The sequence below is a fragment of the Thalassophryne amazonica genome, chromosome 1 (genome assembly GCF_902500255.1).
Source record: "Thalassophryne amazonica chromosome 1, fThaAma1.1, whole genome shotgun sequence".
Classification (NCBI taxonomy): Eukaryota; Metazoa; Chordata; class Actinopteri; order Batrachoidiformes; family Batrachoididae; genus Thalassophryne; species Thalassophryne amazonica.
Window position 1 is genome coordinate 41,986,851 of NC_047103.1, and position 24,603 is coordinate 42,011,453.

At 39.7% G+C, this 24,603-nt stretch overlaps 1 protein-coding gene across 2 annotated transcripts in view; it reads right to left on the reverse strand.

Annotated features, from left to right (window-relative positions):
- plod2 (procollagen-lysine, 2-oxoglutarate 5-dioxygenase 2) overlaps positions 1-24,603 on the reverse strand; it is a 117,159-nt gene that overhangs the window by 32,301 nt on the left and 60,255 nt on the right. For both annotated transcript variants that reach the window (XM_034168659.1, XM_034168650.1), the window contains exons 5-11: positions 24,032-24,144; positions 16,528-16,591; positions 16,219-16,316; positions 12,409-12,510; positions 6,431-6,556; positions 6,201-6,322; positions 3,436-3,540 (exon numbers count right to left, since the gene is read on the reverse strand). In XM_034168659.1, coding sequence (XP_034024550.1) covers positions 3,436-3,540; positions 6,201-6,322; positions 6,431-6,556; positions 12,409-12,510; positions 16,219-16,316; positions 16,528-16,591; positions 24,032-24,144 — 730 coding nt within the window. The remainder of the gene's footprint in view (positions 1-3,435; positions 3,541-6,200; positions 6,323-6,430; positions 6,557-12,408; positions 12,511-16,218; positions 16,317-16,527; positions 16,592-24,031; positions 24,145-24,603) is intronic.

The following is a 24,603-nucleotide window of genomic DNA, read 5'->3' on the forward strand; positions in this document are numbered from 1 at the left end:
TATGGGTGTGTGTGTGGAGACAATTCACCTCGTTCACAACGAGACAGAACTTCACGATGTGCGCAACAACATGGAACACTATTCTTGACCGTGCGTAATGGTTCCTGATAATTCTCCAGCAACATGTGCCATTAATCGTAACATGTGGTAACAGGTTGCAGCAGTTCCTGAGGACACCTGACACCTCTGCCCCAAATCATCACATTCGTGATCAGCGGCCAAGAATGTGTACTTCGTGGCATTCGTGACTTATCCTCGTTATGTGTAAATGCAGCATAAGATCCAAGGTTTGGTTGTCCATTCGGCTGCTCCTGTTTTGTGTTCGGGGTCACCATAGCGGATACAACCAGATCCGCATTGATATTTGGCACAGGTTTTACACCAGATGCCCTTCCTGACGCAACTCCAGTGTTACCTGGAGAAACACACACACAGCCACTGGTGTTCCAAAGAGTGTCTCCCATCCAAGTAATAACCAGGTCCCGCACTGCTTAGCTTCTGAGATCTGATGGGATCAGGCTTACACAGAGCAGATCGGCTGCAAGACTAAGATCCAAGATTTTAGTGAATTCCTGGATGCGCAGAAAGTGTTGAACTTGGAGATACATTCATTTATCTCAGCTGTGACATCCATTTCTTTGGGTACTCTGCCTTTAAATCGAGAGATGCCGAGGAACAGCTTATGGAGTCATGCGGTCACCTCTGTGTTTGCCCATGCATATATCTTTGCAGGGTAACAAATGACCAAGGCTTAGTGGTCCTGGTACTTCCTGTCTTACTGTATGAGTGTGAGACCTGGGGCCTGTACTACGAAGCGGGGTTAACTTACTCAGATGTAACCCAGGGTCAACCTCTTAAACCGGGGTTCACAAAACCTGGTGTTCTCAAGTGGTGTTAATCGGTACTACGACGCTGAATAAGATGTTGATTTGTTGAACCTGTGTTAACCTAACTGGAGTTTGTGCACGTTCACATAAAAGGGGCAGGTTGCAGCACACGTCACCATTTTTCAATGATGGCGCGGCCACCTTACTTTACCGAAGGAGAACGCACGATTATTATGCGGAACTACGAGGAATTTAAATTAACGTTATGGGGGAAATCGAACACATCGTCTGCCAATAAAGCAAGACAGGCTTGTTGGCAACGTATTGCTGATCGGGTAAATGCGTAAGTACAATTCAATTGTTCTCCAAATCTGTTACAGATGATTAACCTGTGGAATGTCTAATATGTGTAAAAAAAATGACATCCTTTCATTAATTACACCCAGATGCAACACGATTCAGAAGTTGGCATAGGCCTACTAATAGATGTAAGGTTAATTTAATGTTTCCTAAATAGGCTACCTTGACTGTATGATTGCTATTTGTAATCCTGTCAATATTTCAGATGCAATAGCAGTGACAAACGCACCTGGCAGCAGGTGAAGATGAAATATAAAAACATCCTTCAGAACGGTAGGTTTATATTCATAGCTTGATAAGCCCCACTTCGTCTAATTAATGGACATGCATTAGACCTATTTTGATATTAGTAATTACCCGCGATTGCATAAAACCCTTCATTGATTTGCATTGCGGATAAATGGCCAGGGAAAACGACAAATGCATCCAACAGTTTAGACAGAGCAAGTACCACCTTGCGAATCATACGACATACAGTATTCTTGCTCAGATGTTCAGCATCACCGATGGAATACATAAATTGTCCACTGGCAAAATTGGCACAAGGCATATTATCTGCTCGATTGCTACACTGTAAAAATTGACTTGTCTTTACAGGAAAACGCTGGCAGCTGTGGTTACCAGGGAATTCCTGTAAAACATACAGCAGCACAGTAGATACCATTACAGACATAATATGTATATGGATTTACAGTGAATGAACCACGGCTGACTCACATTAAAAGAACTGTTAAATCTACAAACAAGAGCTCTCTTTTTTGTACATTTAACTGCTGTATTTTTTACAGGAATTCCCTGGTAACCACAGCTGCCAGTGTTTTCCTGTAAAACCAACAGTCTTTTTTTACAGTTTACGAAGGGTGATGTTACAGACTTCTGGCCCGATCAGCTGACAAAGATAACGAATTCCCTCGGCTGAGAATCTATATCTTTCATAGAGAATATCGTCCGGGTATGTCAGCAGATTCTGCGAAGACAGCCCCTCACAATTTGTGCCCCAATATCAAACGGATTGTCTTCGGAGTGATTGAAGGTGGATGGACGGTACTTACAAAGGGAGTGGTTAAGCGAAAACCTCAAGCTAACCAAGAACATAACCTGCTCGGAGCAGGTTTGGCACACAGCATGAATTGCCATGGCAGCATACCTCGATCAAAACCTATCCACCTTTCGTAGTACGGATTAACCGGCAAGTTATTCCACACGTCACCAACTTACTCCCGAAGTTACCCTGATAAGCCAGTAACCTTGCTTTGTAGTACAGGCCCCTGGAGGCTAATGACGTAAGGTGATGACTGGATGTACTAGTAATAGGCCCCTTCACAGGATTCTTGGGTACTGCTGGAATGACTGTGTCAAATGAGCGATTACTTAGCAGATGTGTATCACTTGCATTGTGAGCAAATGCCAGCTATCACATTTTGGTCATGTGCTGTGTTGCTCTGTGCATGACCAGCACACAGCGGCCTCAGTGCTGAGGATGCTAGGGGCTGGAGAAGGCCAAGGAGATGCCCAAGTTTCACCTGCGTGTACAGATACATGGTTACTTTTGAGAGATGGGCATGTATCAGTTGTCTGCCTGAGTGGTTGTCATCAAGGACCAAAGGCAATTCTGTGGTTTCATGGATGCAGTGACTCAACACCAGTGCATGCTCCTAGACTTGATAAATTGCATTTTCATGCTCTGCATATGGCTGCAACACTCGCCCTTTTAATTATTATTTATTAATGTATCTTTTGGAGAACCATCATGAGCTTCAATCCTGTGCTAAAGGAAGAAAACTGGAAAAAAATGTTTTATGTGGTTCAAGCTATTTGGATCAAATGCACTTTATTCGGTGACAAAACCAACTGGCAAAATGGCATCAGCAGCAGGGCATCTTATGGTACCCTTTGGCAGATGAATCCATTTGGCTCAGTGGTGCAGCTACCTTGGTGGAGGAACCAACATGCTGGTCAATGGATGACACAAACCATACTAGATAGCTGTTACTGCGGGGCAACATCCCTACTCATCAATTTCACTGCATTCCTGGGCTCTAAATTTGGAAGTCCAGAGAAGTTGTATGTGGGGAAACTACATGGTCTGTTCTCCAGTGTAACTTATACTCAGAAGAACATGGTAAATGCTCAGACACCTGATTTGTATGTGCATGGAGATTATTTAGAAAAGATAAGACACAATATTTTGTGTGTTGCTGCCTAAACCTTTTTGCACTCCCCACCCTCTCCTCTTGCATGGGATTACCTGTTCTGCTCAATAAGGATCTTGAGTGTCTGTCGGTTGGTGAGCATCACGTCTGCGTCTATGCTGAGATAGTAGTCACATGCAGAATCTTGACGGCATAGATCCCTAATAAATTCACAAACAGAGGCTCATCAGAGAGAAGTGATTCTTCAATCCAGAGTTGATTACAGTTATATTCAACCCCTGGCAAAAATTATGGAATCACCGGCCTCGGAGGATGTTCATTCAGTTGTTTAATTTTGTAGAAAAAAAAAGCAGATCACAGACATGACACAAAACTAAAGTCATTTCAAATGGCAACTTTCTGGCTTTAAGAAACACTATAAGAAATCAGGAAAAAAAATTGTGGCAGTCAGTAACGGTTACTTTTTTAGACCAAGCAGAGGGGAAAAAATATGGAATCACTCAATTCTGAGGGAAAAATTATGGAATCATGAAAAACAAAAGAATGCTCCAACACATCACTAGTATTTTGTTGCACCACCTCTGGCTTTTATAACAGCTTGCAGTCTCTGAGGCATGGACTTAATGAGTGACAAACTACTCTTCATCAATCTGGCTCCAACTTTCTCTGATTGCTGTTGCCAGATCAGCTTTGCAGGTTGGAGCCTTGTCATGGACCATTTTCTTCAACTTCCACCAAAGATTTTCAATTGGATTAAGATCCGGACTATTTGCAGGCCATGACATTGACCCTATGTGTCTTTTTGCAAGGAATGTTTTCACAGTTTTTGCTCTATGGCAAGATGCATTATCATCTTGAAAAATGATTTCATCATCCCCAAACATCCTTTCAATTGAGGGATAAGAAAAGTGTCCAAAATATCAACGTAAACTTGTGTATTTATTGATGATGTAATGACAGCCATCTCCCCAGTGCCTTTACCTGACATGCAGCCCCATATTATCAATGACTGTGGAAATTTACATGTTCTCTTCAGGCAGTCATCTTTATAAATCTCATTGGAACGGCACCAAACAAAAGTTCCAGCATCATCACCTTGCCCAATGCAGAGTCGAGATTCATCACTGAATATGACTTTCATCCAGTCATCCACAGTCCACGATTGCTTTTCCTTAGCCCATTGTAACCTTGTTTTTTTTCTGTTTAAGTGTTAATGATGGCTTTCGTTTAGCTTTTCTGTATCCCATTTCCTTTAGGCGATTTCTTACAGTTCGGTCACAGACGTTGACTCCAGTTTCCTCCCATTCGTTCCTCATTTGTTTTGTTGTGCATTTTCGATTTTTGAGACATATTGCTTTACGTTTTCTGTCTTGACGCTTTGATGTCTTCCTTGGTCTACCAGTATGTTTGCCTTTAACAACCTTCCCATGTTGTTTGTATTTGGTCCAGAGTTTAGACACAGCTGACTGTGAACAACCAACATCTTTTGCAACACTGCGTGATGATTTACCCTCTTTTAAGAGTTTGATAATCCTCTCCTTTGTTTCAATTGACATCTCTTGTGTTAGAGCCATGATTCATGTCAGTCCACTTCGTGCAACAGCTCTCCAAGGTGTGTTCACTCCTTTTTAGATGCAGACTAACAAGCAGATGTGATTTGATGCAGGTGTTAGTTTTGGGGATGAAAATTTACAGGGTGATTCCATAATTTATTCCTCAGAATTGAGTGAGTCCATATTTTTTTCCCTCTGCTTGGTCTAAAAAAGTAACCGTTACTGACTGCCACAATTATTTTTCCTGATTTCTTATAGTGTTTCTTAAAGCCAGAAAGTTGCCATTTGAAATGACTTTAGTTTTGTAGAAAAAAGCAGATCACAGACATGACACAAAATTAAACAACTGAATGAACATCCTCCGAGGCCGGTGATTCCATAATTATTGCCAGGGGTTGTACTTGGAAGCAATCAAAGCAATTTCAAATTTATCAGATCCTAAGTATAAGATGTAATTTTGAATTACAGAGTTAAACTTAACTTACTGTCTTCATGTCATGAACAAATAATGTGATTTCTAAGATTAGAGACTGCTAATAAACCTTCAGCTTCCTTATTACAGGTCTCTCTGACTGCTCTTTTCAGGCCTGCTGTGCTTTTGATTGGATCTACATAACAGACCCATTACCATGACAACAGACCATTACACAACAGTGAGCAAGGACTGGAAGCAAACAATTCAGATGAATTAATGGAGTAATAACAGAAGATCACATGTACTTCTGCAACTACATGAATCTAGGACATCACATACAGTATTATACTGAGCAAAATGTCTAATTCAACATTCTGATCTTTCTGGAGATGACATTGTTAGAATAATGTTGCAAACCCAGTTCTTCTGAAAACTAAATATTGCTGCACAGTCACGTTTCAATATTCAAATTTAAATGGTCCTTTTGGATCAATAAACTTGGTCAGATTCTCAAACCAACTTCTTACGGTCATAGTAAGATGGACGGGAGGATGTTGGTGCTGAAGGCAGATATGATGGTGGTATGAGGTCATTTGTGACCTAGAGGTTAGAAGAAGGCCATCATGAAAAACACAAGTGTTTGGCTATCAATGTAAAACTTTTTATGAAACAGGAAAAGTGGCTTGTGTTTAGGATTCACAGACAAATATTCAGCCTCAGTTTTTTTTTTTTCTTTTTTTTCTAACAATGACTTGTGGGGCAAGAAAATACAAGTTCTAAGTGGTATTACATGGTTGCACAGAAAAAGAACACCTACATGCCCATGTTCTCAGAGCAGGAAACTAAAAGTTCAAAGCGGTATTACATCATTGTGCAGAAAACGAACACCTACATGCCCATGTTCCTGGCCTCTCCTTGGCTTAATATTTCCTCTGGTCCAATAACCTTGAAGCTGCTGAACACATTCCTGTTCTCCTCCCAGAACGTCTGGATGTGTTTCTCGTGGTAAACCTCCTGAGAAGAGAACCAACATTACTGGTTTACAGGCCGCGTACATGGAACCTAACTTAACCTTGTACATTATATTAGAGATTTAGGTTTTGAGCAGCTGCAGACACTCACACTGTTGTGTACAAAGATTTTAAGTTTATCTTTGGGATAATCCAAGGCGAGCAGTCGCTGGAAGAACTCTGGAACAAATGGAGTCGGCTGCTCAATGAACACTCCAACAAACACATTTGGATATTCCTGTTTAGATAAGAGAAGAGATATATTAGTACTTTTTGCAAATAAAACGTCAGTACTGACCAAATACTGCATATAAATAATGGATCTCTGACATTTCACTTCAAGCAAGCTAAAAGGCAAATGGTCAGTGGCACTGTTTTTGCTGCATGAATGACATTCATTTGCAGTTATTAATTGATGTCATCCAGATATTATGGCTGAATATATATATTTATTTATTTTACGTGTAATGAATTGTCGCCAGTTGCCATCTGATGAATACCAATCCATCCATCCATCCATTTTCTATACACTCTTACTTCAATTAAGGCTCATGATTGGTGCTGGAGCCTATCACAGTAGTCATAGTGTGTGAAGTGGGGTACACCCTGGACAGGACGCCAGTCTGTTGTAAGGCCACATATAGACAAACAAGCACATTCACACCCGCACACACACCTAGGGACAATTTAAAGTTTCCAATCCACCTAACCTGCATGTTCTTTGGATGTGGAAGGAAACCAGAGCACCCAGAGGGAATTCACACAAACATGGAGAGAACATGCAAACTCCACACAGAAAGGGCACAGGTGGGAATCAATCCCATGACCTTCTTGCTGTGAGGCAGCAGTGCTAACCACTAAACCACTGTGCTGTCTTGACTGAGTAGCTATGATTAAATACAAAAAAGTCACATGCAGTCAGGCCCATAATTATTTGGACAGTGATCTTCCCCCCCACCCTTCTCATTTTGCCTCTGTACACCACTACAATGGTACTGAAATTAAACACTGAAGAGGTGCTTGTAGTGGAGACTTTGAACTTTAATTCATAATTTGGCTGCTCAGTGACTGACAGTGTAATATAATATGGAGTGGTCTGCAGTGGTCAATCCCAGCAGAGTGAAATTGACTGGATGAGGCAGCAAAGCGCAGTAGTCATTACATGTATATGTGAGCAGTGGTGCATTCAAAGACTCACTGTTCACTGAACACCTTAAATTTCCTCTGGAAATATAATGTACATCCATAATCCCATGAATAGCATGCTGCACTCTTCAGCAGAAGACAGTTAACCGATACATTTTACATTTGTGAAAAAGTCTTCTTATATCCGCAGACATTGGGGTGTAGATTGTACCATTGTGCGTAGGCACAAAAGCTCTTCTTCAAATTTGTTTGTAGTCTGCACTACCAGTCTAAAGAAAACTGGCAGTATTGTTTGTTTGTTTGTATTAAGAATAATCCTCCTATTTTGCTTGTCCAGTTGCGTATGGTGTCAGAGAAAAGGGACTGAATAAAAATTACTGTAATGCATAAATGGTTCATGTGCTATTTTGTTAAACTCCTAAAGGTTTACACTACCGAAATGTCTTGATTGTTTTATTTTGATTTATTGTGGTGGTGTACAGACACAAAATTACAAAACATATGCCAGTGCAAACACTAATGGATCTGACTGTAAATGTAAAATACCACTTTTCAGGAATGCCATGTATATCTTTTCAGCAGACGGTTTAGGAAAAGGAGAAATAAAGAGACAGAAAACATTTTCCCATGATAGTCTGCTGCAGCCCACGTAGCTCACTCTGCTCTCATGATGACTTTGACCAGTTCACAGCAGAGGTCTGGGCCAGGGATGAAAAGGGGCCAGGCAGAACCATCTAATTTGTGAGTTCCACAATGACTGTTTCCAGAAAAAATAGAAAAGTGAAACGCACACGCCTGGCCAGTGTACGCCAAAAGTGTTACAGACAGACAGTAATGAAGACCAGCATCAAAACGGGCAAAATTATAAAAAGCTTTTGTTGAAATCAACACTGCCAACCCAGAAACTTTCATCCTGAAAAACAAAAAGAACAGAATAGACAAGATGATGAGTCTAACTGCCTTGAAAATGGCCTTTGCTGTAATACCATCTTTGAGCAAAAGCTAAGGTTACACCCAAAACCAAAGCACACACAGAACCAGACAGGACTGCCAGTGACCTGAGTTCACCTCTGCCAAGGTCCGAACAGTATGACCAGTGTTCCTGAATGGCCTGACGTCTCCATTTCAAACACACAAAAAGTGGTATAGTGTGATGAAATGTCCTCACTGTGTCTGAAGCCTCGTCTCTTATTCGCCTTCACAGATAGACCTTTAATAAAGCTGGATTTGTGGTTATTTACCTCCAGGTAAATACTGAACAAACAAACAATAAAACTACAACTGATAATTTTCATTAGAATTATAACTTTTTTCTTAAAGATGTATTATTTTCGATTGACAGCTTAAAGTCGTCCCATTATGCAAAATCATTTAAAATCTTGTTTTTAACAGTTAAATATAGTTTGGGTTTCAACTTAAACAAATCACAATTCTTCATCTGTGCCTACATGAAATTTCTTTGCTATGAGCTAAATTGAGGTGGGAGACGTATGAAGGACCCTGCCAGAACGTAGTGTTATTTCCATAGAAGGTTATGTGAATGCGGAGGGCAGAACACATCTGTGTGAAACCCCTGAAGCCACAAAAGTCTCAAATGAATGGAAGAAACTACACAGACTTAAACCTTTAACTGATCTTGTGTTGTAAAACTGATCTCTCCCCATAAGAAAAGGAGGACACATTTGTCATGAATGTTCAAAAAAAAGTCAGGTTTGCGTGCATGACCTGTGCATTACTTCATGCATTAATTACATGACAAGTCATGGACAGTAACCATCCTGCATAAATGATAAAGACCCCATTACGTGCCATCAAACAATTCATTATGATTGTGCCTCTTAAATCATTATTCATGATGATGCACTCTCCTCCATTAAAGCTTTAATTTTTGTATTGTTCATGCATGAGCTCACACATGAAAGACTTTGAGTTCATGTTAATTTCTGATGATTTATCAGACATGGCACAAAAATAGATGCATGTGATTTGATTGGTGGTTTGCATGGCACATCATATTCATCATTTGTACCATTGCATAGAGAAATAGGCAAATGTATGATTGATGTCATGTGATGTGCTTTTTGGTTGTATTTGCTGTGCCTTTTCGTTTCATCTTGTCAGAATCCTTTTTTGGAGTTTCTCAGTTCAGCCATGAAATGCCTTGTTATAGACTTGCATTACTTATGTCACAGAAGTCCATATTTGAAATGGCAATGGGTGACAAACGCCCACACTGTCTGGGGAAGAAAGATGAACTGTTCAGCCCCTTTGCTCTTTCTGTTTCCACTCTCCTTCTCTAAAGATGCCTGTTCCTTTCCATTTAAAGTGACAGTTGCTGAAACACGCCATTTCTGAATGAATGAATTAATTAATGAATGATTCAGCACACAAAACTCCATATCAAAAAAGAAAAGATTTTACAGTAACACATGTGGCTGAAAGGGTGTAGGCAGCCCTTTTACCATATATCTTTGAGTTGGACCATATGTGATGTTATTTAAGTATGTTTTTTTCATTAATGGGATTACCAAATGACATAAAATTTGGGATTTTGGTAGAGCACAGAACAATCTAGCCATATACAGAAAATGCCAGGTAACAACCCGTAGGTAGCGCTATAAATAATATGTTTTGACAAAAACGACTTCTAATAATTTGTGAAATTTTTGTCACTGGTATAAGCCACGCACATTTATGCCTTGATACTTTTTTTTTTTGCAAAATTCCAAAATGGTGTGACGCGAATGCATCTCTGGATTTTTGACACAGAAAGGCCAGATTGCTGTCAAAATATTCTCTGCTTCATGACTGAAAAAAGCTGGACCCGAAATTTTCAAATATTTTCCTCAGTTTACAAGTTTTGTGGCTTTGACTTTGACTGTTTGCACAGCTATTTAATTTATGATGGGTTTTCTCATACTGGGATAACCGAATGGCATGAAATTTGGTGGCTGTTGTGGGTGATTATTAGACTACGGGCACTTATTATGTCCTTTGATCATATTGTATGAAAAACAGAAAAAAGGGGAAATTTCACACTGTTATAGTTATCTTTACAATGAAAGTGTGTTAAGAAATTTGTTCTAGTAGTCTATGATGACTTTTTCACCTTTTTTCAGCATCATTATATGCAAATATTGTCGTTTTGTGCTTGTCCCACACCCAGACTTTTGATCTTCAATGATAAAAATGAATGGTAAAGAAACATTTTTTCTAATGTTTTAAAACATCTCAATAAAATATCAGTAAAATAATCAAAACATAATTGGGGTATTCAATGTCATACAACTGTTGTGATTTTTTTTAAACAAAATGTAGTTGTCCCACACTATTGCCGTAATTTCCACCACAACACTGTAATGTCCCTAAACAGTTTGTATGAAAGATTGTTTGGGTAGTTTCTATGGAGATAAACAGTGACATCAGTGCACATGTATATAGCACCAAATCACAACAAACAGTTGCCCCAAGGCGCTTTATATTGTAAGGCAATGGTGTGGTGGAAATTACATTTACAAGGCCAATAGTGCCTGTAGTTAAAGAATCACCCTTGTATGACAGTTAGTCACAGTGCCAAATCTGGTGAACCTATGCCATCAGATGGCGCTGCAAAGCATACTTCTGTGAATTTTAGAGCACTCACATGGTCTAAATTTCATGAAGATCTTAGCTAAGAGTCTTACAAGGTCCCAGTTTACTATTAGACCAAAGACGATGATAAATCATTTTACAAAAAAAACAAAACAAAACAAAAACAAACAAAAAAACATTTGCATATAGTTAATTCACTTTAGAACAGCTTAAATAAATCGAAATCCCCTCACGTTAATGAATGTGTCAAATTTGCCACATTCATTCAGGAAACTGTTAACATTTCTTGGACTCAATTTGGTAAAATGTACTACAAGGTGTCCTAAATGTTGTTGAGCTGTTCACAATGAATAGGACATTTATCCATATTTGTAAAGATCACATTTTGAAGAACTGTTAGGTTGGAAATGTAGTGTTCTACTGTCACAGTTTCAGACTGAACTGTGATTATCTGAATGTGGTTGCAGCAAACAGGGATTCTTCTTCTGTTCTGGTGGTAGGCCAATCATCTCACTGGTGCATTACTGCCTCCATTTGGTGGGAAGTCCGTGACCACCCTGGAATACAAATGCATACATTTTGGGAAAAATGAAAGGTACGCTTTGTGTTGCTGCTTGCTAACCTGTGGTTCCAGTTTGGGGCAGACCTGGATCTACAGTGGTGCAAGCGGTGCTTGGACCCTTAATATTTGCTTGCAAATCTAGTTTTTTTTTTTTCCTTTATACTGTGCCCTCAAAGACTGAAGCAAAGTTGGGTAACAATCTTGACTGACATATAGCCACACAGCCAGAGACATTTCCCACTGCCATTCCAGCTGTCCATACGTTGCCAGCCTTGGCTGAACTCTGACAAATTTTCAGTGTAACCACTCTAATTTACTATTGTGGATAAATCCATACTGAGAATCCCACAAAAAGCAGACTGGATACCCGTGACACCCTTTTAAATGAACCTTTTAGAAAACCTCAGAAGCCATATCCTGAACCACAGTAGCACACTGATTCCTCTTGTCCAAGTTTTTTGGTTGGGTTTTTTTTTTTTTTTTCCCCTCCCTGGCACTTAGAATGTGTTTAAAAATGGTCCAAAAGGACCAACGGGCAGAGGATCTCTAACTATTATTGTGAGAGTATCTGCAACACAATCTGCCTTATCTCATCTGTTCAAACAACGCAAGCTGCACTCCTATTGTGCTGTCTAGACAGCCCTGATGGATGGTTTATTTTGGAAGACTCAGCCATGTTTCATCTTTTCCGATGTTCAGAGGGAGGAGGCTAAAGACAATTTCCAAGGCAACAAAAAAGAGAGAATAAGAAATAGAAAAGAAACAACTGAATTGGGAAAAAAAGCACTTACTTTTAACTGGGAGAAATCCAAGAGATTCTCATCGCAATGGCCACAGCCCCGTTCATAGCTCCAGGCATTGGGGACATAATTGGCCAAGTAGTTCAAGTATATCTGAGCAAAATGATTCAGGACAAGGAAACAAATAACATGAGTAACTAGAACGGCATTCGTAGAGCACATACCTCCACCAACACTTAAAGTGCTCTAATAGGTCAACCTGGTCTCATGGCAAGTCGTGATTCAGCAGCACGAAATATACATTAATCTATTGGTTCATGATATTGTGATGAAAAGCGCCTCATTTTCGTCACGGCAGCACAAATTCATTCTAATTCATTCCGTGATGGCTGCACAAAATTAAAAGTGAAGCGGGGGGGGTTCGGGGGTCGGGGTGGTTATGGTTAGGGTGGGGGGAAGGAGGAGTAGGATTAGGTTATGGTTGGGGGTAGGAGTAGGGTTAGTAATAGTGAGTTAAACAAACAAAAAAAAAAAACCCCGTCATGAAAATTTGACTCATTTTGTAATAGGAGGACGACAAAAACATGAGACTGGGCTGAACAGGTACCCATTCTGTTACACATTTTTCTTAAGTTGGAAAAAAAAATCCTGGAACCATCCCTCTATTTGGATCTGCTCAAAAATTGAGCTTTATAGATCTTTTTAAATATCAGTGACCCCCCCCCCCCCCCCCCCCGCCCACCCCCCAACTTTCTTTAGGGCCCCTTGACACACAAAACGAAAGACGCAGAAACCAAAAGAAAATCTGTGATCCAAACACGAACTAAACACGAAATGGGGAACCACGAACCACAGTGCGCATGCACATGCACAGTGCAAGCAGCTAGGACATGTTGCACCACATCGCGTCACTGATGTGGAGAAAAACAAAAATAAAAACAGGTGTATAATTAGTGAATATCACTGGGTTAATATAAATAACCCTGGTTAAATAAACAACAAATGCCTCTCACGGGATTCGAACCTGTAATTTACGAAAGCTCTGATTACAAAACAGAAACTTTGCCACTGCCCTACAATCACTCTTACAACAGGAGCATAAAATGGCTAAAATCAACAAGGACATAAACTTTTTTTTTTTTTTTAAGAGAAAGAAGCACCATGATAACTGAACAAACGGCATTTGTTATGGCTTATTTCTGCTGATACATGACTGAAAGTGGCGTATTTGTCGCACTGTTGGCTTGCCATGCAGTGCACCGCCCACAGGACACACATGTCCTGTCAGACAGATGTGACATTTAGTTCACCTGCTGCATCTCCACATGTGTGTCTTCTGTTCAGCACATAGACCAAGGTGTCACTCTGTGATCAGATGAGAGGCACCTCGCCTGCGGGGGGAGATACGAACCACATGCATGCCACGTGTTGGGAGGGGGGAGTGGGGGGGCCGCGTGAAACACATGCACACGTGTTGTGGGGGGGGAGCGCGTGAAACACACGCACACGTGTTGTGGGGGGAGTGCGCGAAGCACAAGTGTTGTGGGGGAGCCGACACTCTGGCACGCCACATATACTTGGCAACTCCACAGTTGCGGAGGTACTTAGACAAATTTCACATCCAGCTCGAACATGATCGCCTGCTCACTATTTTCTTGCTAACAGTGCGAATGGCCACACATTTCCTAAGTGCTCCACGAGTAGTATTAGATGTTCGTGTGTGTCACCTGGAATTTGGCTGACACCTGCCACAAGAGGGATCGAATGGGCTCTCACAGGGCACTCTCTGTCTTTCTGCCACTTGTGTGTGCAAATGGTTGTAGTGACGGGTGTACGAGGTGTTAGAGGCAGCTCTATGTGTGAAGGGCCCTTACCATTGCGAGATGGGCATTTTTCAACAATTTCACGAATTTCGTAACAGCAAATGCACAGATGAGCCACAAAATGTGGATTGTTATCCAAGTCTGTGCAAAATGACACCTGTTCTTGAATATCTGCATTCTACATATGCCTATTTTTTTTTTCAAAAAGGTCTGTGCATTATTATCTCTTGAGAAATTTACAAAAATGTTAAAAAAAAATGTCCCATCTTGCAATATTAAAGAAACTGGAAAAACATTCCTGCTCCTACCCCCTTAATTGAATCCACTTGGAAATGTAATGGTTTCCTCTTTGGCTCATACCCCACCCTGCCACCAAGTTTCACAAAAATTGATTCAGTAGTTTTTGCATAATCCTGCAAACTATGAAAGAAATAGATAAACACCCTTCTTGACAGCAGTAATGACTCAAATTCATCATTTTGTATTGTTAAGAAAAGGTACTTTCAGAAATTTAAAAGGACATGCAGTACCCCCTGGTAAGTGAGTAAAGACATTTCCTTAACTATTTTATTATAGGAATGTTGAATAAGGAGATTGAATCACTTGGCAAGTTTTCCTTAGTTTTTTTATTTTATTTTTTTCACTTATATAGTGCCAAATCACATCAGAGTTGCCTCAAGGCGCTTCACACAAGTAAGGTCTAACCTTACTAACCCCCAGAGCAGCAGTGGTAAGGCAAAACTCCCTCTGAGGAAGAAACCTCAAGCAGACCAGACTCAAAAGGGTGACCCTCTGCTTAGTTTTCTTTAAAAAGTTAAAGTATATTGCAATATACTACTACTACTACTACTACTACTACTGATAATAATAATCACTTCTGTATTTAGTGTGCACAAAATATTTCAAGTCCTTCTGAACATAAAATTCCCGTCACAACACTCATTACAAATCTGTCTGACTTCTAGAAAATACTAATTATGTAATATAACAGGATCACTGAGACATCTCCAATGATATACAGTGCCCTCCAAAAGTATTGGGCTGCTTGATAACCCCTGACTTTTTTTTAACACATTGGCAATTAAACTGATTATTTACAGGTATTATACCAAAGTGGACCATTACCTATGCAGCCCATCATCTTGGCTTCTATATTTTTAATAGATTTATATCAAGTTGTAGAAATTTGATTTGAGTTTAAGGAAGATAATCTTAGAATTTTTTTTATATTGAGACGCCTGATTTCCTTTCTGTAACTGAAATGGCATAAACAAATTAAAATGTGTCAAATGTCAGATGGACCAATATGATTCTGTGGACGCTGTACGTAAACCACTGTGACACAGATTCTGTGATCTACGCTTTAGATCTTCTGCTCCAGATACAGAAACATCTGGGCAAAATGACTCAATAGTTTGGTGGGTTTGGTTCTTGACCAAGGAAGAGCAAAGACAGGTGCTGGTATTGTGCAAAGATATGAATAGATAGGGGGAGAGGGGCAAAAAGGATGATGAAAAGAAATGCCATCATAATGAATAGTCTCCTGCCAAGATCCTCGAAAGTATAGCAAGAGATGGTGTAAAGAAAATTGAAGAAATATGCAAGAAAATTTACGACCTGTTTTTTTGGCTAGTCCTCTCTTCTCTCTTGAATAATGAGCTGGTTTTTCAGGATTATGTAAAGAAAATTGAAGAAATATGCAAGAAAATTTACGACCTGTTTTTTTGGCTAGTCCTCTCTTCTCTCTTGAATAATGAGCTGGTTTTTCAGGATTACTGACAAGTCCCACAAAGAATGGTACGTATATTTTCTGGATGTGTGGGATTTATATATTTAATGACCTCTTTGGTGATGAGTGATTGTTGGATAAAAATCTACAAGATGTAAATCAAAATAACTGCATTCTCAGATGTGAAAGACAAGTTCAATAAATCAACTCAAATCCAGTGAAGCTGTACACACAAATTATCTACTCTACACTGGTGTCTATTGTAAATACAAATTTCAGGTATGGCTGAGGCCATAGTTTCTTACTTACTTTTGTGTTTCTGTTGCCATGGATGACCACTGGCAGAGAGTCATACATTGTGTTTCTCACTCGGACTTGGTTTGTCCCAAACTTGAGAAGCACTTCATCTGCCAAAACAAGAACACAGCACTTTATAAGCCAGGACAAGAATACCATTTTACCATATGGTCAAAAACTGGACTGTCTAAAGTAATGATATGCGTTTGTTTTTTTTAAGGTAGAGATGAAGGGTAGGTATAGTATGTCATTATTTTGTAGTTGCAATGTCATCATAAGTAAGACATTGAGTCATGCAGTTAAATGTATGTAGCTTCTTACCAACTGCACCATTCAGGTTCTGGAAAATCTGACATTTGTGGTCCAGCGTCATATTGAGGTTTTCCTGAAAGGCAAGAAAAGAGAACTCATTCACCATCTGAAATATGTTTTCATTATTACAATGTCCAAATCATACTTCAGTACATTTTGTGAGCTAATTGCAGCAGTGATACCCACATGTGTCTGTGTAAATCCAGTTTGCTTTGACCAGGTCTAAAAGTATTTCAGTAGTGCATCCCATAAATAAACTGCAGGTCCTTTTGGGAGTTTAGATGATTGCTGCCCATATTAATAAAATTACCATATTGCCTAGCGTATGACTCACGTTTTCTTTTTTAATAGTTTGTCCAGTGTCCCGTCGAACTACCCATCGAGATGAGTTCTACCGCGCAACTGCGCATGCGCTTTAACACCTCAAACGTCAAGTTGAGCTACAAAATATATTAATTGTTGAAACAAAATGCAGTTTTGAAAAGTGTACACTGTAATTTACCAATCTTTATGTTAGGCATGGGATATTGATTTTTTTTTTCTGTCATGACTATCCTGGTCATAGTAATTGCAGTTAACAATAATATCACAATAATGAATAAATATTGTGTACAAGTTTTTAAAAAGGCCTTAAAATGCTGGAATCACAACAGTGCTTTTTTATTGTAGGTTAAAACTAATATTTTTATTATATAGTTTTCCCTATGCGCCAATATCAACTGAACTTATATTAATGTAATAAATTATCTGTCCAGTAAAGTCCAAAGGGCATTGAAGTGCAAATAAATGAGAATTATTGTGACAAAATGAGCGAACTTTGCCAAGAGTCATATATTTAGTGAATGAAAGTGAAACGCGATAGGCAGCTCAACTCCACAGGGAAGCTCAACTCGACAGAACACCTGTCCTGTGACTTATACTCCAGTGTGACATATACTGAAAAATCATACATTCCTTATTTCCCAGTCACACTAGTACGAATCCCAAACAAATTGACATTCGAACGACATTCAAATGCCTCGAGCAGCATTCGGGACATTTGAACGGCCACAGCACATGCACTAAACATTCGTGTCGGAAAATATCTGAACACAGGTCGAGCTGCATTCGTACCAATGTGGTATGACATTTGTATGGCAATTCGTACACAATTCGAACTGCATTCGAGGGGCTGTATGAATTGTTCAAGCACGTCAAATGTCTCTCCGTCACACTAGAGCACGAACTGCACAAATGCCGTGCGAATTGACATTCAAATGACATTTGTGAAATTTGAGCAGGATTCAAATTCCTCGTATAGCATTCGTGTGGTACTTAACAAAATGCACCATCCAGTACGAATGTAGAGAGCATGCACACCACTGTCATGCTGCATTCAAACGGTGGTCAAAGGGCAATCGTATCTCATTCGTGCTGCATTCATATTGGCATTCGATTGGTATTCAAATGGCATACAAAATGGCAACCCACCAGCATTCGGAGCAGTCTGATGGCATCGGAACGTCCTGATTGTGCCTCCTGTGAGCCGGACCCCCCACCCCCTGTATCCTGTTTGGGGTGTACAAATGAAATACTGTAATGTGCAAAGTCTGTGGTACGCAATCATCATGTGCACTAGATGTGAACACACCGCGCAATCGCACCGAATACACCGTGTTGCACATCTCCATAACGCACTGACACACACTGCGGCCATCTGGATGGGGACTAACAGCCGTGATAACATGATAATACAGATAAATCCTCTGACACAAGAGTTGAACTGACAATGGATCTGTAATATCATGCACATTATGGGCACAAGTGGTGCACCACGGAGAGCCTTTGACTTGCCATGGGGCAGGGCACCGTGCTGCTGCAGGTGATATTACAGCTAAGATGATGATCATACTTCACATACATTAGCCCATGTATCTGTAACAGCTCGGTCAGGTGAGCTGTGCAGCGAGTCAGTGCGTGTCAGAGCTGGCTGACCGGGCTGTCACTGTGACGCTGAGCATCATGTGTCGAGTTTGACTGTACATAAAACAAGTTTAAAAGACAAAAAAATAAAACATGACAGGTTGAATCTGCGCCCCCACTGAGGAAGAGGAGACTGCTGAGGGTGAAAAGGGGGCCATCTGCATTCTCAACATGCACACACACACACAGATCGGCTCCCTATGTAGTGGAGCATACAATCGGCGTTAACACACGTAAAGGGAAAACTTCAGTACCGACAAAACTGGCTGGTGTGGCTGTTTCATTTTATTTATTTTATTTGAAAACTAATAAAATGTGGTGCTACTTTTATGCAGTGGCATGTTTTGGATTCGAGAGTGCAAAGACCATCGCATTTGGTTGCTTTGCAGTGGTTGGTGGTGGTGATGCTTGCAAAGTTGTTTATTTATATTTTATTTATTTATTTTATTATTATTATTATTAAAATCTGGCATGACTGTGTAGCTATAAATGACTGTTCTCCATCCTTCCTTGTTGGCCAGTAGGATATCTGCACCAAATGTCACCAACAGTTTTACGAGCTGGCTTCATACCACATTCCGGGTATTTGTACGGCATTCATACATGGCTGTATGAATGTCTGTCCAGTATGAATGCAGCTCAAATTTTTTTTGTTTTTCCAATTTGTGTGATTGGTATGGCATTTGTGCTCTAGTGTGACGAGGCCCATAATAATAATAATAATAATTATTATTATTATTATTACTACTATTACTACTATTATAACTATTTACATATGGCTTTCCCAGGAATCAACTCACTAAACAAAATAAACTCCAATATTAAAAGCACAAAAATCCCAAAAGAGCTCATTTAAAAAAAATAAAAATAAAATGGACTTGTTTTTATTGTAGTGTTTCCGATGCTGAGGGGCAGTATTCTGTGTTCATGTGCATCAAATAATATTCAATATGCTGTTCATCACATGTATATTTCTCCATCTTGCTTAGTTTTAGAATTTAAAACTCCTAGGTACACAACACGAGCTCAGGGCTTCATAGATAAATCCAGTGTTCACCTCTTAATATTACATGTGGACCAGCAATCCGTGTCCATCTGCTGATTTGTTTTGTTCAAACTGCATCAGATAACATCTGATATGTGCAACACACATGTATTTGTCCTTCTTGCTTATTTTTGGAATTTAAGTAAGAGCGCAGGCTGTTTTGTGTACATATGCTACTACGTTTCTGCACGTTGTTATATTCAGCCCTTGGGGAAATGCTGTGAGGTCCATTTCCAGAAAAAAGGTATGACTAATATGAATGGTCGACCGATTAATTGGGCTGATTCATGCCATTTTCCTTAATCAGCACCGGCCGATTAAATGGTCATAAGACCAACGAAACACAAAATGTTTGCAGATGGTTCAGAACGGAATGAGTGGCATGTAAAATCCACCAGTCATCACTGCCATTAAAGGAACTTGGCTACGTGTTTTTCCTGGCTGCAGCCTGAGAACGTGTTGGTCAAAATGAGAGAAAAGTGACAAGACATAGAACGCAGTGGTCATAGAATATGATGGTGTCCCTTTAAACAAAACTGTTAATCAGACAAACAAAATGTTATTTTGTGACCTTTCCACAGCAGTTAAGCTGGAACACAGAAACAACACAGACACATGACAGCAAAATTTTCTTCCTTTGTTCTGTGGCTGGTTGTGCCAGTTGAGTTGCCTGTACACTGGCAGAGCCCAACCAATACTGATGCCAATATTAGGGAGCAAAAAAAATTCCAATACTGATAAAGAAAATAGTTTTAAGTAAATTGTGTCACTGCAAAAACTTATTGCATCATAAGAAAATAACAGTAATGGTTGCAACTATTTTTTGCTATTTTTACTTGTTCCTGCAGTTTCATTGCAAAACAAAAGAAAAACACCTAAAACCATCACCACATGCACTGGAACGTTTCAGGAAAACTGATACATCATCATAAAACATGAAGACATCGCAGAAGCTTACTATAAAAATGACAAGTAAGAAGTTAATTCTGGAGTAGCTTCCTGCATTATTTTTGCCAATCCATGAGCAGATATCAATAATACAATAACAAGCTTTTGGAGGGCAGTATGCATTTTCAGAGGCCCGACGTCCATGCCTAGTCGCCCAAAATGACAGATATTCACCCGAGTTAGATGAGGGCAAATAAGCCCAACACTTAGGCTGAATCTCAATTCCACCCCTTGACCCTTCCCCTTCCCCTCCGTTTTGCATGGGCACGAGAGACAGAGGGGTGTAGCCCTCCGCCTCGCATCCAGATTCACTCCGTTTGGCAGAGGGCTACAAACCCCTCCAAATGGAGTGAATCTGGATGCGCACTCCATTTGGAGGAGTAGGAGGAGCTTACCACTGTCTCCACAGCAACAAACATGGCGCCGAAAGAGCCGCACAAATGTACGCGGCTTTCATTACAAACTACGCTGTTTAGAAAGTTATAACTTGCCAAAAAACTTTACAGGCAGTTGCTTATGACAGCAACGTGTATGCTGCTGGATGCATGTTGCATATATTGTCGTTCTGAAGAATATCGTAACTTTGTGTGCTGAGGCGTTATAATGCATATACACACGAACGCTACGATAAGACACTTTTATATCTCACAATGGAGAAAATCATGATAAAGGATAAACACATTAATTCGTATGTTCATAAATCTTTGGATAATAGCGATCCCTGCTGTTGGATTTCAAGGTCTGTAACGCATGTGTATTGTGTAAACAAACAGGGAGCCCTGAGCAAACTCCTTTCCTAATAAGCTTTCAGGCAGAAAATGACAAGTTTCACCAATGGGACTAAGTTGGAAAATGTATACACACACACACACACACACACACACACACACACACACACACACACACACACACACACACACACACGTGTATATGTGTAACACATAACCTGATGTCCTAATAGACTACTATTTGTCAAGGAAATAGTGCTGGATGCAAAAAATGGGAGAATTTGAAAAAGAAATATAAGGTGAACAGAACTAGATGCAGCCCATAACATACATACATACATACATACAGGTGCTGGTCATATAATTAGAATATCATGATTTCAGTAATTCCATTCAAAAAGTGAAACTTGTATAATGTATACATTCACTCCACAGAGACTGATATATTTCAAGTGTTTATTTATTTTAATTACTAATTAATTAATTATCAATCAATTAATGATTAATCAATTAACAATATTAATTCTTAGTATTAACATTAATTAATGATTAATTACAAATACTATTAATTATTAATTATTAATTTTTATTAATTTTAATTTTATTAATTATTATTATAATAAATTACTAATTAATTAAATTAATGATTAATACCACACAATTCTCCGACATGATTGTGATGCATCAAAGAAATCTGCAACTTCTTCTATTTCTTTGCATTTACGCAGAAAGGTGAGAAAATAAAAAGAGCAAACAGGCAACTGCAACAATTTGCGCTTCGGTTGCCATGTTAACAAACAGTGAAGATGGCAGTTTGAGACGGGCAGTTTTTTTTTCCCGTAAGGTGGAGGTGTGTCTCAATTCATAGGGCTAGAGGCATACCCCTTCACCTTACCCCTTGTTTTAAATGGGTAGGCATAGGGGTAGGGTCAAGGGGACAAGGGGTACAAAAGAGAATTGAGATTGGGCCTTAACTACTAGACCATCACCTCCCCTGTTTAAATCTGTTTTTCTCTTTCTCTTTAAGAGGCATTTTTGACAGGTGCAGCTTATAATGCTGTGTGACTTATACTCCAGCAAACACGGTAGTCTCTAAATACAGTTGCAGGGAAAATGTCCGAATAGTAGACAGAGATCAAATCAAATCAATTTATTTATATAGCGCCAAATCACAACAAACAGTTGCCCCAAGGCGCTTTATATTGTAAAGCAAAAGCCATACAATAATTACAGAAAAACCCCAACGGTCAAAACGACCCCCTATGAGCAAGCACTTGGTGACAGTGGGAAGGAAAAACTCCCTTTTAACAGGAAGAAATCTCCAGCAGAACCAGGCTCAGGGAGGGGCAGTCTTCTGCTGGGACTGGTTGGGGCTGAGGGGAGAGAATCAGGAAAAAGACATGCTGTGGAAGACAGCAGAGATCAATCACTAATGATTAACTGAAGTTGTGTTTTAAAAACATTTAAGTGGAAGCACACGATCTGACTGACATTTGCTGAAGCCAAGAAGGAGCTCCAGGGAAGCCATGCAGCAGACAGGTGTGTGTGTGTGTGTGTGTGTGTGTGTGTGTGTGTGTGTGTGTGTGTGTGTGTGTGTGTGTGTGTGTGTGTGTGTGTGTGTGTGTGTGTGTGTGTGTGTGTGTGTTTCCCCCTGGTGTGGCTCTGTTGAGCCATCTCTCCATACTCTCACACTCGCCACTAGCTTAGCTTATGACAAGCTAAAAGTGGACACTCTTGTTTTGGCTGACAACTATCTAGTTTCTGGATATTCTGTGTTAGTACGCGCCCGCAGCTGATGTGCTTGATGAATTCCTGCAAAGAAAGTAGTTCCCAAATAATTGTGATATATTCCTGTGAGATAATGAGTATATCTCATCTAAATCAATTCTAAAATTTACCAGTAATAAAATTATAAAGATAACTGAAGAGTGGCCATGATAAATATTTAAGAAACTTAAAGATTATGAGAAACCTCACCTGTTATCACTCAAGCACACTGTAAACATCGACACAATGGAGTTTGATGCAGACAAGTTCAGAAAGATACAATTGGAATGTTTTGATTACCATTTACAGTTGGCGATGAAAGACTTGGGTGTTAACTTTGTGTTAAAGTCAGAACAAAAAGCTACACTGAAAGGGATCTATCTGAGAAGAGACACATTCTGTGTGTTGATGTTCCAAAGAGAGTGACAAGCTGAGCAGTGTGGCAAAAGTAATCTGGCAAGCTCAATCTGTGCTATCCCACAATGCCAAAATAGCTGTCCATTCTGAGCAGGGTGCCGTCTCTCTGGGTATCTACAGAAGCTGGGACACAGACATAATGTTGACAACAATTGACGCTGTGCCTGTCTGTGACTGTTTTAAAGTATAATTTGGCCTTAAATACCTCTTAAAATCTAGCAAGTCACATAAAAGATGGAAAGAAAACAGCCTTCAACCTCATTACCTTCCCTCAAAGTTTTCACCAGTAGTATAAAAGTTTTTCACAGCTGTAGCTCACATAATGAAGCAGGTATGTTATGAGCACATTGTGGTCTCTTTGAGCTTTGCTTAGTTATTGCTAGACAAGATTTATTGCAGGCAATATCCAAGAAAATGAATGTTCCCCTCTGTTTCAGATGACGGTGAGATTTGGTTTTATGTTATTGCCTTTTCTACAACAGCAAGTTAATATCCTTCAGATGAGGTCGCGGAGCTGCATTATGTTTCTGTCCTTAGCTTTTCTATGTGTGTATGCTGAAAAATAACCAGCCCAGAACAGTTGACTATAGGTGTAAGATAATAAAATAAAAAGAGCATCCTATTATTTGTGGTACAGGATACTTACTCTTTGTAATGGGTCCAGGTATATTTTGGTGTAGAAGAGCTGATCGTCATCATTGTCATGGAGGTTCCAGAGTGAAACAGTTCTGTTTATGTATGGGGCGTAGCCGATTATTCCTGCAAGTAGCATAATACAGTGTGAAACACTTCTCAAGTACTAAAGTATAGCTTTAGACGAGTTTATAAGGTCATATACCACCAGCTTGACTGTTGGCATCAATTATGTCTTGCTAAAAAAAGAATTCATTCAAGGGAAACGTAACGTTTTATATGAAGTGTGATTTTTGGCACGAACCCTATACACACAAATATGGAGCAGGTTCTTTCTCTTCCCACAATTTACAGATAGACAGGCTCACTAAGAAAGCTCAGTACTGGCCATGCTTCTGTTGCTGCATATCACACCCCTGTAACTGTTCATTTTCTTAGCTATCGCCAACTTCATTTCCACAGTTAAAGTATTTTCCCTCTTTCTCAAAGACTTTGACCACAGCAGAAGATTGCAGGGTTTGGCTGTGTTGTTGGTGTGTGCTGCTTCAAATCCCATCATTTAAAAAAGGCCTCAGATGAGGTAAA